The sequence below is a fragment of the Pseudochaenichthys georgianus genome, chromosome 24, assembly GCF_902827115.2.
Source record: "Pseudochaenichthys georgianus chromosome 24, fPseGeo1.2, whole genome shotgun sequence".
NCBI classification, from domain to species: Eukaryota; Metazoa; Chordata; class Actinopteri; order Perciformes; family Channichthyidae; genus Pseudochaenichthys; species Pseudochaenichthys georgianus.
Window position 1 is genome coordinate 33,741,398 of NC_047526.1, and position 16,759 is coordinate 33,758,156.

The 16,759-nt window shown below is 42.6% G+C and overlaps 1 protein-coding gene across 1 annotated transcript in view; it reads right to left on the minus strand.

The window, feature by feature from the left end:
* igf2r (insulin-like growth factor 2 receptor) overlaps positions 1–16,759 on the minus strand; it is a 71,454-nt gene that overhangs the window by 7,154 nt on the left and 47,541 nt on the right. Inside the window, 13 exon segments of the mRNA XM_034075756.2 lie at positions 835–1,021; positions 2,140–2,324; positions 4,635–4,781; positions 5,484–5,601; positions 6,713–6,849; positions 7,292–7,526; positions 8,305–8,457; positions 8,594–8,804; positions 9,569–9,733; positions 10,289–10,438; positions 11,358–11,491; positions 12,750–12,831; positions 13,800–13,908. Coding sequence (XP_033931647.2) covers positions 835–1,021; positions 2,140–2,324; positions 4,635–4,781; positions 5,484–5,601; positions 6,713–6,849; positions 7,292–7,526; positions 8,305–8,457; positions 8,594–8,804; positions 9,569–9,733; positions 10,289–10,438; positions 11,358–11,491; positions 12,750–12,831; positions 13,800–13,908 — 2,013 coding nt within the window.

Genomic DNA, 16,759 nt, shown 5'->3' on the forward strand with positions numbered 1-16,759 from the left:
AGAGAGAGAGAGGTGGAGACAGAGAGACAGGTGGAGACAGAGAGGTGGAAAAAGAGAGAGACACAGGTGGAGACAGAGAGACAGGTGAAGACAGAGAGATGGAGAAAGAGAGAGACACAGGTGGAAACAGAGAGAGAGACAGATGGGTGGAGACAGAGAGAGAGAGACAGGTGGAGACAGACAGGTGGAGACAGAGAGACAGATGGGTGGAGACAGAGAGACAGATGGGTGGAGACAGAGAGAGAGAGAGGTGGAGACAGAGAGACAGATGGGTGAAGACAGAGAGAGAGACAGATGGGTGGAGACAGAGAGAGAGACAGATGGGTGGAGACACAGAGAGAGACAGGTGGAGACAGAGAGACAGACAGGTGAAAGAGCCGTGATTAAACGCCATCATGTTCCAAACCACATCAAGGATCCTCTCTGAAGCAGTCTGGAGCTCAAAGGCTTTCTCTCTTGCCGGTTATACCACAAGGTGAGTTCCTTTCTACTTCCTGCTTCTTCACACACATGCTCTCCAGCACAGGTTAGCTCTGAGTGTTAGCGATGCTAATGTAAACACCGACCATATTACGTCCAAAACAGTCGGGCATTGTTTCTGATAGCAACGTTTCTGATTGGCCCGTGGGTCCACATTTCAGATGTTACGTCATATCGGACGTACATCTGGATCAGCTCCGTTGTTCCCGGTTTTTAGAGATTTGGGTACGGAGGAAAAGAGAGAGGGTTTTGTTTTCTGACGCTGCGTGAGTTCCCCGACACACCGGGGACACATGTTGATGTAGAAAAGACATCACAAAGTGCATTTTGCATGATAGGTCCCCTTTAACTCACGTGAGCCCACACACAGCATCCGTGTGCCACACAAACAGATACTGGCACTCGTCCGTCTCCAGCATGAACTCTGGGATGCCGACGCCTGCCGACGGGTTGCAGTGGAACATGATGGTGGACGACACCATTTTGGTTTTCTCACGTCCACAGGCCGACTCCGAGGGCACCATCACGTCCAGGTTCCCTCCTGTGGAGACGATAATACATGAAGTTAAATGAATTCGATATGTCTGTTATAGGATAACAAGAGATGCAGCGAGAGGAGATGGCATTATTCCACTCAGGAAAAGTTCTTTCAGTCAGTCTTCATTTTCTGTTAAAGCTGCTCAGTGATGGAACTAAATCCCATCTACAATCAGAGGCCAGACTACATTTAGTTTATTTAAAGGTCACCTATCGTGCTATGTTTAGGTAATAGCATAGGTCTCTCAGATATATACAAATATATAAAAACATGTATATGAAGTGTTTTGCTCAAAATATATCCCTCTGTTTCACTTCCTGTTTCAAAAGCGCTGATTTGGGGAATAAAGCTTAAAAAAAATAAAAAATTGATAAAATAAAAAAGGAGGGGGCGGAGCTCATGTGGGACCCGGTTCCTTTTTACTTCCTGCTTCTTCACACACATGCTCTCCAGTACAGGTTAGCTCTGAGTGTTAGCGATGCTAATGTAAACACCGACCACATTACGTCCAAAACAGTCGGGCATTGTTTCTGATAGCAACGTTTCTGATTGGCCGTGGGTCCACATTTCAGATGTTACGTTATATCGACAGCAAATCTCCGTTGTAGCCCCGTTTTTAGAGATTTGGGTACGGAGGAAAAGAGAGAGGGTTTTATTTTCTGACGCTGCGTGAGTTCCCCGACACACCGGGGACACATAGTTATTTATGTATAAAAAGACATCACAAAGTGCATTTTGCATGATAGGTCCCCTTTAAATCCCAACTCAAAACACGGTTAGTGAGGAATCAGCTCTGCCAACACTTCTGCTCCTTAAACCCACTGTCTGTGTTTTAACATGTTATTTTGTTTTGTTTTATTTATTGTTTTGTATTAAGTATTCCAGAAATGTATGTTGCATGTTTTTATTTGATGGTATTTACTAGTTTAAAATGAAATGTGTCTTTAGGTTGACTTACAAAATCTGTCCAGGGACTATGGATGAAAAATAACCTCTTGGCTAACTCTGGCACATTCACAGCACTGTTGATTAGTGTGCACTGTGTCCAGTTAAATAAATGAATACATAAATAACTAGGATCAACACATTTTCCTGATATGGTAAGTTAGTGCCTAAACTACCTTTGATGTAGTACTTGGCCTTGCTGGAGGATCCGATCCTGCGTCTGTACGTCGCGTTGAGTTTGACCTGACAGATGTTTGCTCCGATGCAGGCGGACAGCGAGGGGTTGGTGATGCCGGACAGCTGAATCTGGTACACGTAGCGGTCGCCGTTCGGACGGATGTCTCCGGACGCCTCGTGTTGGCTGAGGGGAGCAGGGGGAGAGAAAGGGTGTAAAGCAGTGCATACACTTTTCCCTTGGAGAGCCAAAACTGATTATTTCTCTCGTTTCTTTATCTCTAATGTATTCCATTGCATTTTGAATTTATTTTTAAATTGTATGAAATTATTTTTTGTAAGTATTTTTGAGTACTTGGGAAAATCCCTATTTTTATTATTATTATTATTATTATTATCATATATTTATTATACCTTTTTTATCTCACAAAAAAAGATGTATTTTATTATTTATTTTATCCTATATATATATGTAAAAAATATATATAAATTACTGTTTTTGCAAGAAAATCTAGTGAGCCAAATCGAATCCAATGTTGGGCCGCCCTGGTGTAAACAGACCAACACCAACATCTTATTTCTGCAACAAGGTGGGACATATACATATACACACTACATGAAGACATGTACAGAGATCAGCATTAAAGGTCCCATATTATACCGTTTCATCAATATATCACAGGTCTCAGATATATACAGAGCCTGCCTCTGATTGGCTGAAACACCAAACAGATCATTGCAGCATTACCCATAATCCCCTCTGTTTCAGCCCTGTTTCCAAAGTGCTGATTCTCTGTCTGTTACTTCAGATGAAAATAAGGAGCCCCTCCCCACGCCCCTCTGAGAGACATTTGGTTACAAAGAACACATTAGCCGCTTTCACACCAAGTACTTAGTACCCCAGGGCACAAAGTACCAACCGCGTTCACACCGGAATAAATTCCCTGAGGAAAGATTACGCAAATGAGCCGCTGACGTCACTTCTTCTGCTTTGGGTTTACTGGCAGGCCGAAAACCACTTCACGGCGTATACTGCCACCCGAAGTCCCCGGCCGGAAGTCCCCGGAGTTAGGGACTGGCTTCAGTCGAAGCTGCTGGGACTCCCAGCAGCTTCTACTGAAGCCTTCCGAGTAAATCGCCAGAACGCCGACACCTCCTCATCTCCACCGCTCCCATGTTTTATTTTGTGTTGCCATAAGTTAGTCTCTCTGCGAATAAAAAGGCGGCTTCACAAAACTTTTCAGAGTTTTATGAGGCGTGGTTTGCAATTCGCCCAGCCAATAGAAATTGGTACTTTTATGGTACCAGGAAAGTGCCACCTCTCTAGCAGGCACTAAAAATGGGGGTAGAAGTTCCCGGCACTAAGTACTCTTTTTGGTGTGAACGCAACATAAGGGGTGCTAACGGAAATAAATGGGAAAAGTAGTCCGGTGTGAAAGCGCCTAATGGTGTTCTAGGAGGAGATCCCGGTGATAAGGTAGGTGGGGGGGGTTACCTTGGTTGCTGATTGGCTAATGGTTACCAAGCCAACACATCGTTATGACATCATAAAGTGACCAAAATCTGATCTGCTCATTTTCCGACAGGTTTTTATAGAAATGGATCAAAAAGAGAGAGAATCTTTGTTCCTGAAACTTTCAGAGTCTCTTTCCACAGAGGGGACACATGTTGATGTAGAAGAGACATGAAGGAGAGGGGACACATGTTGATGTAGAAGAGACATGAAGGAGAGGGGACACATGATGATGTAGAAGAGACATGAAGGAGAGGGGACACATGTTGATGTAGAAGAGACATGAAGGAGAGGGGACACATGTTGATGTAGAAGAGACATGAAGGAGAGGGGACACATGTTGATGTAGAAGAGACATGAAGAAGAGGGGACACATGTTGATGTAGAAGAGACATGAAGGAGAGGGGACACATGATGATGTAGAAGAGACATGAAGGAGAGGGGACACATGTTGATGTAGAAGAGACATGAAGGAGAGGGGACACATGTTGATGTAGAAGAGACATGAAGGAGAGGGGACACATGTTGATGTAGAAGAGACATGAAGAAGAGGGGACACATGTTGATGTAGAAGAGACATGAAGGAGAGGGGACACATGTTGATGTAGAAGAGACATGAAGAAGAGGGGACACATGTTGATGTAGAAGAGACATGAAGAAGAGGGGACACATGTTGATGTAGAAGAGACATGAAGGAGAGGGGACACATGATGATGTAGAAGAGACATGAAGGAGAGGGGACACATGTTGATGTAGAAGAGACATGAGGAAGAGGGGACACATGTTGATGTAGAAGAGACATGAAGGAGAGGGGACACATGTTGATGTAGAAGAGACATGAAGAAGAGGGGACACATGTTGATGTAGAAGAGACATGAAGGAGAGGGGACACATGTTGATGTAGAAGAGACATGAAGAAGAGGGGACACATGTTGATGTAGGAGAGACATGAAAAAGTGGATTTTAGGTGGACGGCTGGCTCACTTGAAGTAGAGCACTCCGAGGCTGAGGCTAGCTCCCGTGTCGGGGACCTTGATCGTCCCGTTCACCATCTCCACCTCATGCTGCTTCACCGCACACGCCGAGCGAGTCTCCCAGCCAATCACAAACTCACAGGAGGCCTCATCAAAACTGATAGCACAGAAACAGATAGCATCAATAATCACAAAGGTCTTCATATAGCAGCTTTAACAGAAGAAGGTCAGTGCTTGGTGGCAGATTGAGTAGTTCAGGACCTTTGTGAATTCAAAACCAAAGGAAGAAAAAGATAACGCTGTGAAACCGTCGGGTTTAAAGTTAAAACAAGTAATATTGTATTTGGTCAAGTAAAAAAAGCCTTTGAAAATATACTGCTAATAATAGACTGCTTTCATCTTAATCTAAACATGGAGACATAGAAACGTTTTTTTTACTTAAGACAGCTGAAGAAAGTCAATCAGACATTTCTTAACTACAACATTTTTTTATCAACACAGACACAGTGTGCTGAGTTATGTAAGCTTAAACCAGATAAAGTTTAACCTAACGCAGAATATTCTGTTCTGCCATTAACAGGCAGAGTTAGCAAGTGCAAGCGAGTGTAGTTCATTGTCCATCACAGCGTCATGTGGAGTCGTTATGAGAGGTGCAATGACGCAGATTGTGAATATGTAACAAAATCATCTCATCCTGCTTTTTTTTTTTTTTTTTTTTTAAAATACCCCTTTAGTTTAGTTATGATCCAATCCAATTAAATACCACCTTAAAGCTTTCTAACAGATCCAAGCTCTTTCACGTGGGATTCAAAAGGACCTTTTCACAAACAGGCTGTTGTTACTGTGTGCTTCTGAGTACCTGATGAGGGCGGGCTGTCCCACGGTGGAGCCGCAGCTCAGCTGGATCGTAGTCTTCGCCTTCACGCCGTTTCCACACACATCGTCTCCCGCTGAGTAACTCACTGAGATATTTCCGTCTGCAGAGGTGGTTTGAGATTATGATCAGGACATTTTCTGATATACACAAAAAGAAGATTAACGAGTAATACAAAAACAGCACCTACAACTACTGAGGTAGAGGTAAAAGCTTACGAAGCTAGGAAAGGTAGGTAAGGTAAGACCTGTAAAGGTTAAGTATATAGGCTTTTTGCACTACTTTTTATTTTGCATTTTATTATATACGTTACATTGTTGGAGGAGCTCAGGTCAGAAGAATGTCACTGCCATTTCTACACTGTAGTTATGTGCATATGACAATAACACTTTTGAATCTTGAATCTATAGTAATTTAAAGGTCACCTATCATGCTATTTTTAGGCAATAGCACAGGTCTGAGATATATACACATATATAAAAGACATGTCTATGAAGTGTTTTGCTCAAAATACCAAACAGATCACCCATTCTAGCCATGCCTCATATCCCTCTATTTCACTTCCTGTTTCTAAAGTGCTGATTTGGGGAATAAAGCTTTAAAGAGGAGGGGTCTGAGCTCATGCGGGACCCGGCAGCTACTGTCTAAACTAAATGCTGCCGTGATGAAACGCCATATCATGGATTATCAAGGATCTGAAACAGTCTGGAGCTCAAAGGCTTTCTCTCTTGCCGGTTACACCACAAGGTGAGTTCCTTTTTACTTCCTGCTTCTTCACACACATGCTCTCCAGTACAGGTTAGCTCTGAGTGTTAGCGATGCTAATGTAAACACCGACCATATTACGTCCAAAACAGTCGGGCATTGTTTCTGATAGCAACGTTTCTGATTGGCCCGTGGGTCCACATTTCAGATATTACATCATATCGACAGCAAATCTGGATCAGCTCCGTTGTTCCCCGTTTTTAGAGATTTGGGGACGGAGGAAAAGAGAGGGTTTTATTTTCTGACGCTGCGTGAGTTCCCCGACGCACCGGGGACACATGTTGATGTAGAAAAGACATCACAAAGTGCATTTCGCATGATAGGTCCCCTTTAAAACTAACTGAAAAATAAATAAAAAACTTCCAATTAAATATGTTCAATATTTTCAATCCTTTACATTTGTATTGCCGATCTTTTACAGATATTCCCTTATGACCTCAGTTACCCACCAGTGTAGGTCATCTGCTGGGTGTAAACCTTCCCCAGAGTGTGTGTGGCTCCTGCTGCGGAGCGCCGGCACACAGTGGCTCCTTCAGGACACCCTGTGAGCCCGCCGTGGATCCCCTGACACAGGTTGATGTAGTACCTGAGGAACACACAGGAGAGAGGTACGGTACGTTTATTTATATAGCACATTTTATTATATAGCAAGTCAAAGTGCTTTACATCGTCATTAACACTTAACAAGAAGACAACAGAAAGGAACACAATAAATAAACATAATGGAATAACAGGTTCATAAAAACCATGCCTAAAAGAGATAGTTTAAAAACAACATTGTAAATACAGTAGGTGCTAAAACAAGTTAAAAGACTTCTGGGTAGTTATGTGAGTTACAAGTGATTTTCATTTGGGAGCAGTTGGGGTAAACACGATAACAAAGGGTTTAATACAATACAAAATGTAGGCGAATTATCACAGATGAGTGAGGGGGTACTTATAGAATGGCGACCATCTCAAGGGGTACACGAGACACAAAAGGATGGGAACCACTCTAAACTAATGTAATCTTGTGAGATCAGACGTACGAGTCTCCGTGGTGGCTGAACCTCCAGGGCTCGGTGAGGGAGGAGAGGGTCCGCAGGTCGAAGGTTTGATGCTGGCTGACCAGCTTACACTCCATCTTCACGGGAGGACACACAGCGCTGGTGCGCCACTGGAAGGTGGCCGAACATCCCGCCGTCTCCGAGAGCAGCTTAGGAGAGCCGTGGCCCTCCGCCTGATCGCAGCTGAACAGGATGGAGGACTGGCGCTTTCCAGAGGCTGCAGGATTCAAAGATTCAAAGGGTTTTATTGTCATGTGCACAAAGCTACAGAAGAGAGATGGCAATGCAATTCTTCTGGTCTGAGCTCCTCCAACAATGCAACATATATAAAATACAAAGGAAAAAGTAGTGCAAAAAGTTACTAGAATATGATGTGTACAAGAACAGAATATGAAACTAAATAATGTAAATTAAATACAGTTTATTGCGGTGATAACTATTTATATAAATTAGTTTTAGCATGTTACTCAGAAAGGAGAGAAGGAATGGGGATTTTAATACAATGCAACTCAAAAAAGCATTTTGAGAAGGTTTAAACAAATGAGAAAAAGTTGAGGTTTTCTAATTTAGTATCATAAATGAGATGTTTAACACAGTCAGAGACACTTGTCATTTTAAGTTAAAACAACTATTGACCTTTTCAAATGTGCTACCTGCTCTGTTAAACTCTTGTGACTAACTGAATCACGTCTTGAGACCTAAACCTCAAAAGTAAGTAATTCGTTGGATTATTAAAAGGAGAAGTGGACTAGTCGATTAAACGTTGCTACCCTTGCCAGATGGGAAGAAGTACTAGTGCCCTTTCTTGCAGTGAAATGTCATGTCTTCTTACTCAATGTTCATCAGCTACCAACACCGCCCATTTAAAAGGGCTCTTATAAGACACACCATGTGTTTTGGAAAATGCTTAATTAAAGATTAAATCAGTTTTTTTTTTACATAAAGACGAGTCAACAAATATAAGATAAATAAATGAAACAGAAATTAGCGGTCACCTGCGTTGCAGAACCCCGACTTCTTGTCCGTGTCGTAGTTGGCGGTCGTTGCGCACCACATCCTGCCGTCAGACCGTCCATCTTTGGTGCACTCGGTGTACGACTTCTTCATGAAGGTGAAGGGGAACAAACACACGTCGCCGTCATCCGTCACTACAAAACACACAAACAATTAAAATACTTTCAAAAAAATACAAATACTTTCAAAAAATACTTTATCTTTAAAAGAAAGGTCCAAAGCCAGATTCTAGTCGTTTTAATAAAAACAGGTTAAGTAAAGCAGACGTACCTGGTGGGCATGGATCCCCCCCTCCGTACTGCATCAGCACAGCCTCCTCATCGTGTTTGAAGTCCATCGTCATGGCCTTGCTGATCCCAAAAGACGAGGCGGACTTCTCTGAACCAGAACCAGACACCCTGCAGACGGCACTCTGCTTACAGGCCGGCTCTATCACTGAGCCGCAGACGTTGATGTGGTAAATGCTGGAGTTCACAGGTACCTGACATACAGAGAATTCACTTTACTACCTATATCTATAGACGTACACCTAAAGGCAATATGAGGGAACACACGTGAGTAACTGGAGTTCACTTTGTCTCACTTTACGGCAGGGTTTCCGCTAGGATTATTTCTTGCCGGTGAAATGTCCGGAAATAATTTATTTTACCGGACAAATTTGAAACTTACCGGTCATGTTTCAATAATAATAATAATTGAGTATCAGAGTTTCGGACGATGACCGGATATGCTGATGTTTAAAAGTCAGCTAATGGGGCTCATTTTTATATTGCTTCAGTTTATTCAGATCGAAAAGTTCAGATTAATTTTCCCCAAAAATTATGCGCTTCTATTTTTAATTTACCGGGTTTTAATAAATGTTACCAGCTTAAAAAACGGTAATTACCGGCTAACGGAAACCCTGCTTCACGGTTAGAAAATATGTTATCTACAATAAAAGTATGAACTGAAGGCTTATAAGGGCAATTTAAAGTAAATAAATGGGGGAGGGGAGTAATATTACAACATGTAAACTCAGAATTTTCATAAACTTAATGTTGCTAAAAAGACAAAGGGGGATATTGTTTGGGATTACAAATGTAAAAACTGACTATTTTAGTGAGAATAATTCAAATATACTCAGAGATTATAAACTCATACAATTGAAAGAGAGAACTCTGAACCCTCTAATAATCTAAGATAAAGAATATATTCATGTACAGCTCAAGGCAGATATATTTTCTGTGAATAGTCGATGAGGCTCACCTGGACTTGGCCAGAGAGGATGGAGAGGTCGAAGGTGAACTGCAGCTGGGAGTCAGTGAGCTGGCAGCCGCTGGTGTCGGTGTGTGTGGTGTCCGAACACACCAGAGGGGTCGCCCACTCGAACAGATACACACACTGCTGCAGCCTCAGCATCTGAGGAGAGCCCTGGATGAAGATATAACAGGATAGGTATGGAAGTTAAGAAATGCATTGAAATTGTTTAAAAAACATCGTCAGAGAAGCAAAAAGAAATGTGCATGTGTAGGTAATATCATCTTCTGTTAAAGGATTATACAACATTTTGATAATGAATGGAAACGTTGATAATAAAGCCAAAATATTGAGATTAAAATCAAAATGTTTTTAATAAAAAAACTGGAACAATGAGAATAAGTCTACATTTTTAGAATTAAGTCGTTCTACTATTTCAAAAATAATGTAAAAAAGTGTTTCTGAAAGGTTAGCACAAACATTTTTTTGGAGAGCCCTGGATAAAGATATAAAAGGATAGGTATGTAAGTTAAGAAATGCATTAAAATTGTTTTTTTTTAAAAAACGTATAAAATAAATGAAAAAGTGGATTTTGCTCAAATTTTAAGTTTCGCTCAAATACATTTTTTTTTTAACTCAAATGTTTTTCTCCAAATGCCAAATAATTAAAATAATCTCCCTCCTCTCATTCCCCCCCCTTTCTTCCTGTCCCCCCAGTGTCAGACTGACCAGCTCCAGGCCCCTCTGGCAGGTGAAGATGATGGTGGAGGTGTAGTTCTGAGCAGGGTCAGCTGCACACTGCGTGGAGCTGCTGTACGTGATGGACACTTCTCCTGAAGCGCTGTTGATCTCAGGACCGCTGGTCGTCCGCCCGATGTCCTTCAGGAGACAGAAAGACAGAGAGCGTTAACGAGAGGAGAGGAAAAAGGAAATGTTAGTGAAAGAGAGAGGAAAGAAAACACATCACACATTGAGAGAGAGGACAAGACGGGAGGATCGTTATACAGAAAAACTACGAAAGAGAGGGAAACTGAAAAACACCCTTTTTGATTCTAATTGAGATTTACTGCGTGACATAAACACTGACATTTTTATTATGCAGAAGTCAATAAGAAAGTTCTCATTTTTAGAAATAAATATTGCCACAACTGATATCTAGAAATACCTGAAGTCGAATTGGAGTCAAATATTTGTCACGGTTTCTTGTAGCCCCTTAAGTAAAAAGATCTACCCAAACTGTATGCAAGATTAAAAAAAGAAAACGAATAAGATAATATAAGATAAGAACTACTTTATTGATCCCAATTTGGGAAATGTTTGTGTTGCAGCAGCATAAAAAGACAGAACAGCCTGAAGAACAGCCTGAACTTGCAGACCCTCCATATCATATTTAAAACGCAAAAAGGGTCTATTTGTGCCTCTCGATGGTATGTAAGGGTACAGCAGCGTTTCCGCCAGGGGGGCGTATTGCCTCATTTGACGCCCTTAATCAGCTCGGAACGCCTTGAACTCGAGCCGAGGGCGTCCAACAAAAAAGATTATAATTCAAGAGAAGATCGAGTTTTTATCGCTTGAAATGACGAAAGGACAAGGACACCCCTCTGTTGGAGGGGCAAAGGAGTCTGGTGGGATTATTTTCGCCGCCAGCAAAGTGCGTTCCTGTGACGGAAAGTGTACTGCCGGCGAGCCTTGACGGGGGGGTGCTAGTGGAGCACGCGTGTGAACTGTGAGCGCCGTCTCAGCCCTGGTCTGGCGGAAACACTGAGGGACAGTATAGTTGTGTTTGTGAGTGTCTCACCACAGGGGGTCCATTATCAGGATCTGAGCAGACGGCCGCTCCGGGGGGGCAGGTGACCCCGGGGATCGGGTTCAGAGGCTGACAGATGTTGATGTAGAAGTCTGGAGATCCGTCGTCTTGGCCCACGGTGTCATCTGAAAGGACAGAATTGGGAGAGAGGGAACAGGGAACCAGTAAGTCAACTCCCTTATTTAAAGACAGCGTGGAAGAATCACGAGACAAGAGATTTTAAAAGATATATAAAAAGGGTTTAAAGGTTAAAGATCAGCACATAGGAGTCTCAGATCCAAAGACATGGATTTGGGGGTCGTAAATGCAGACCAGTTACCATTTACTGTAGAAACATATTCGCTTTTTCATCAATCTGCTGAGCAACTTAAATCAATGCAACGTAACAATTCGCTTGCTATCGATTCTGCAAACACAGTACAGTTTGCTTAAGGTAGGTGTGAAGCTTTCAATTGACTGTCTTTGACACCGCTAGCAAACCCCTTGTTGCTATATTATCCATCCATCCATCTTCTCCCGCTTATCCGTGGTCGGGTCGCGGGGGTAGCAGTTCCAGCAGAGAGCCCCAGACTTTCTTTTCTCTGGCGACATCAACCAGCTCTGACTGGGGGGTCCCAAGGCGCTCCCAGGCCAGCGAAGAGATATAATCCCTCCACCTGGTCCTAGGTCTACCCCTCGGTCTCTTCCCAGCTGGACGTGCCTGGAACACCTCCCTAGGGAGGCGCCCAGGTGGCATCCTTACTAGGTGCCCGAACCACCTCAACTGGCTCCTTTCGACGCGAAGGAAGAGCGGCTCAACTCCGAGTCCCTCCCTGATGACCGAACTTCTCACCTTATCCCTAAGGGAGACGCCAGCCACCCTGCGGAGAAAACCCATCTCGGCCGCTTGTATCCGCGATCTCGTTCTTTTCGGTCATGACCGTAGGTGAGGGTAGGAACGAACACGGCCCGGTAGACAGAGAGCTTTGCCTTCTGGCTCAGATCCCTTTTCGTCACAACGGTGCGGTAAAGCGACTGCAGTACCGCTCCCGCTGCTCCGATTCCCCGGCCCATCTCACGCTCCATTGTTCCCTCACTCGAGAACAAGATTACATTTCCTGTAAAGACTGTGTTTTCTTCGACGGAGGAAAATCTGGAAGCTTCCAACAGCACTCAGCTCTAACAAAGCTCCGAGAGGTCGCTCTCCACGTCTCTGTATAGAAGCAGCGAAGGTCAACAGTCTCAGAGGAGAGCGACTCGCATGCATTTACATGAACAAAAAGCCGAGAGAAAGTTGCATAACTGAACAGAGAGACTTCTTTCTCTGCACAGCGAGCCTTTTTCTCCATTATATATCTTCACATAGTCGTTTTCTCACAGTGATGAAAACCTTGGCCCACCGACCTGTTGCTGTGTAGTATCCGCTGACATGAATCAGAGGAGTCAGGTCGATAAGAGCGGAGCCGTTCTGGACTGAACACTTTACCTGGAAGATGAAAATATTTGTCAGTGCTACATTCTTGTAGAGAACAGTAAAAGCTTGTATGCCTCACACAGCCAGACTCAAACAGAAGAATGGAACAATTTGTATTCCACACAATGGCAGCAGGAAGTTTCCTTTGACTATTTTTTTCTTCTTGAACATTCCCACGCCTTCGCCAGCGCCACTTAATTGAACGCTGCATTCCTTTGATCAACCTTGAGAAGCTGATTACAGTCCGCCTGCGCACACTGTACACTCAACAGAAATGCAATTTGCCCGGTGAATTATCCAATTTAATAAATATAAAAGGATGAACTTCTTTACAGTATCTTGTAATTGTCATTCTGTTGGGCACTTTAAAGAGTCCTCTCCTGCTGATGTTCAGGTGTATATCAGTATGTAGTGTCTCTACTTTAAAGAGTCCTCTCCTGCTGATGTTCAGGTGTATATCAGTATGTAGTGTCTCTACTTTAAACAGTCCTCTCCTGCTGATGTTCAGGTGTATATCAGTATGTAGTGTCTCTACTTTAAAGAGTCCTCTCCCGCTGATGTTCAGGTGTATATCAGTATGTAGTGTCTCGACTTTAAAGAGTCCTCTCCCGCTGATGTTCAGGTGTATATCAGTATGTAGTGTCTCTACTTTAAAGAGTCCTCTCCTGCTGATGTTCAGGTGTATATCAGTATGTAGTGTCTCGACTTTAAAGAGTCCTCTCCCGCTGATGTTCAGGTGTATATCAGTATGTAGTGTCTCTACTTTAAAGAGTCCTCTCCAGCTGATGCTCAGGTGTATATCAGTATGTAGTGTCTCTACTTTAAAGAGTCCTCTCCAGCTGATGCTCAGGTGTATATCAGTATGTAGTGTCTCTACTTTAAAGAGTCCTCTTTGCTGTAACACTTTACATTTCCCCCGCCGTGAGACGAATAAAGGTTTTCTGATTCTTTGCACAGACAAATACACAAAGCAAACTTACTGGCTGTTCGCAGACCAGGGGCGTGTGGAAAGAGAAGAAGTGTGTGCAAGTCTCGCCGTTGGTGTGAATGAGAACCGGCTCCGGAGGGGACGAGACCATGTTGGGTGGTCTGTAAAAACAAAATGGAAAAAATATTCAGAAAATATCGAGATATTTCCGTTTTGACAAAAACATTCCTGGTGTTTTACAAAAAGATCATCGTTCATTTTAAAGCGTCAAAGTATGTCTTTACCCTGGAAAATAAAAGATGTATGGCTGACTGTTCCAACTTTCTTTCAGGTTTTTCTATTTTATTTATTTAATCGTTTATTTGGCACAGTAATGAACACTTAAAACATTAATTTAAAAATGTATCAAGCGTAACAGTGCCAGATTTAGCTTTGAGCTAATTTCCATCCGCAGTCCCTCACATAAAACATTTAAGAAGTTTACATTTTACAAACATGGCAAAAACAAAATACATGATATGCAAAAATTGCAAAATGTACCACATGGCAATACAATATAGCAGCTACGACAAGAGGAGATGCCCCTGTGTTAAAATGCATTTAGCGGTGATTGCACGTCTGGTTGTTTCTCAACCATTCTCAGAGTTGACCTTTGAAGCTATTGAGAGTGGGACGATCCGTATCTCAGCTGGGAGGCTGTTCCACAACGAGCTGCCTTTAATAGAGAGGAAACTTTGTCCAAAAGTGGTCTGTCTGCGGTAACGTACTTTCCACTTGCCCGCTCGGACCACTCAAAATATTGCTTTAAAAAAAGAAAAATGGTCCGGTGGTATTGGTATTTTGACTAGCAATTTAGTTAAATTGTTTTGTTTATTAACGCTACAACATAGCGTTTCGTGAGGCGGTTGTCGTTGTTGGGTGAAAAGCGTTAAAGGAGAGTGACAGGGAGCATGATGGATGGAGTTGGCTTCAACATGATGATATAAACAAGGTCTTCTGTCGGCTCTGAACATCAATGCTATGCTGACAAGTAAGTGAAGAGTAGAGCAAATATAAAAGCTATATTCGCTATCGGGCAAGTCCCAGCAGTTTAGGATAATGAAGGTTCTAATCTAATCTATTATATAGCCATTACATGTCTAACTCCTAATGACAGGAAGGCAGAAAGCGCATTATACTACAAATAATAATACTCATAGCAGTATGAGTTTGTGGAGCAGGGTTTTGTGCATGATTTTGATTGGGGTAAAATCGATCTGTGTGCTGATGTGGAAACCACATGGTCTTATTTTTATCTTGGTTTTATGGAGATCATTGATAGACATGCACCCCTGCGTAAATTTAGAGTAAAGGGACGAGACAATCCTTGGTTTTCTGCTGAGCTGTCCAGTCTCCTTCATGAGAGAAACAAGGCCTGTGCAAAGGCTAGGAAATCAGGCTCAGAGATGGAGTGGCTGCGTTTTAGGCAGCTAAGGAATAGCTTCACTTCAAATGTAAAAAGTGCAAAGTCGAAGTACTATTTGTCAGTTACCACAGAAAACCTAAATAATCCTAGGACATTTTGGAAAGCAATACAATCGATATCCACCGGTGATATCGGTAATGAGCTACCTCCGTGCCTTACCACAGCATCTGGCTCTATATCGGACAGGGCCACTATGCTAAATTGCTTTAATGAGCATTTTGTGTCCTGTGGTTCTCTGTTTCATTCTGTGACTAACTCTGCTTCTGTGAACACTACAGTCGGTGACTCAGAACAATGTGGTCTGGAAAACCCTTTCAGTTTTACTCCTTTTACTGTCAATGTTGTTCATGAAGCCTTATCTAAGTTAGATCCTAGGAAACCGGCCGGCCCGGACAACTTAGAGCCTTTCTTTTTAAAGATAGCTGCAGATTGTATTGCTCTTCCTCTCACTTCTCTTTTTAACCTCTCCCTCAGCACGAACACAATTCCAAAAGTATGGAAGTCTGCTTATGTCTTGCCTTTACTGAAAGGAGGGGAGGCAACTATTTTAAATAACTATAGGCCAATCTCTAAGTTGTCAGTTCTGGCTAAGGTACTTGAACGCTTAGTGAGTGAACAGGTAAAGGAGTTTTTATGTATAAATGACATCCTGTCTAAACATCAGTCAGGCTTCAGAAAGAAACACAGCACCATCACTGCCACGATGAAAGTGGTAAATGACATTACTAGTATTTTAGATAATAAGCACAGTTGTGCAGCTCTGTTTATTGACCTTTCCAAAGCGTTTGACACCGTTGATCATCGCATTTTAAAGCAGAGGCTACTCAGTATTGGCATATCCAGCCTTGCAGTGGGGTGGTTTGTGAACTACCTCTCTGAAAGGTCCCAATGTGTTCATTTTGTGGACTGTCTTCTGAGTGGTTAAACATTTCTAATGGTGTACCACAAGGTTCTGTGTTAGGACCACTTTTATTCTCCATATATATCAACAGCGTAGGTGATAATGTGGATGAAGCTACTTTACATTTTTAATGCGGATGATACCGTGATGTACTGTGCAGGTCCCTCCATTCAGGAGGCTGGTGTTAAATTACAGGCTGTTTTTAACACTATTCAGACTCAGCTCTCTGAACTAAAGCTTCTTTTAAATGTGGATAAAACCAAGGTAATGCTCTTTTCAAAAGCTAAAAAGACACCAGAGCCTGTTTTAGATATTGTAACTACGCAAGGAACAAAACTTGAAGTTGTTGCCTGTTATAAATACCTTGGTATCTGGCTTGATGATTGTCTCACTTTTAAACTTCAGGTCACTAATCTGCTTAAAAAGCTGAGGGTTAGGCTGGGTTTCTTTTTCAGAAACAAGTCCTGTTTCTCGCTTGAGGCCAGGAAAAGGCTCTGTGACCTTTTGACCTGTGCTGGACTATGGTGATTTGATATATATGAATGCACCTGCCCACTGCCTGGAAAAGTTAGATGCTGCGTATCACAGTGCTCTGAGATTTGTTACTAACTGTAAAGCACTTACTCATCACTGTACCCTGTATGCC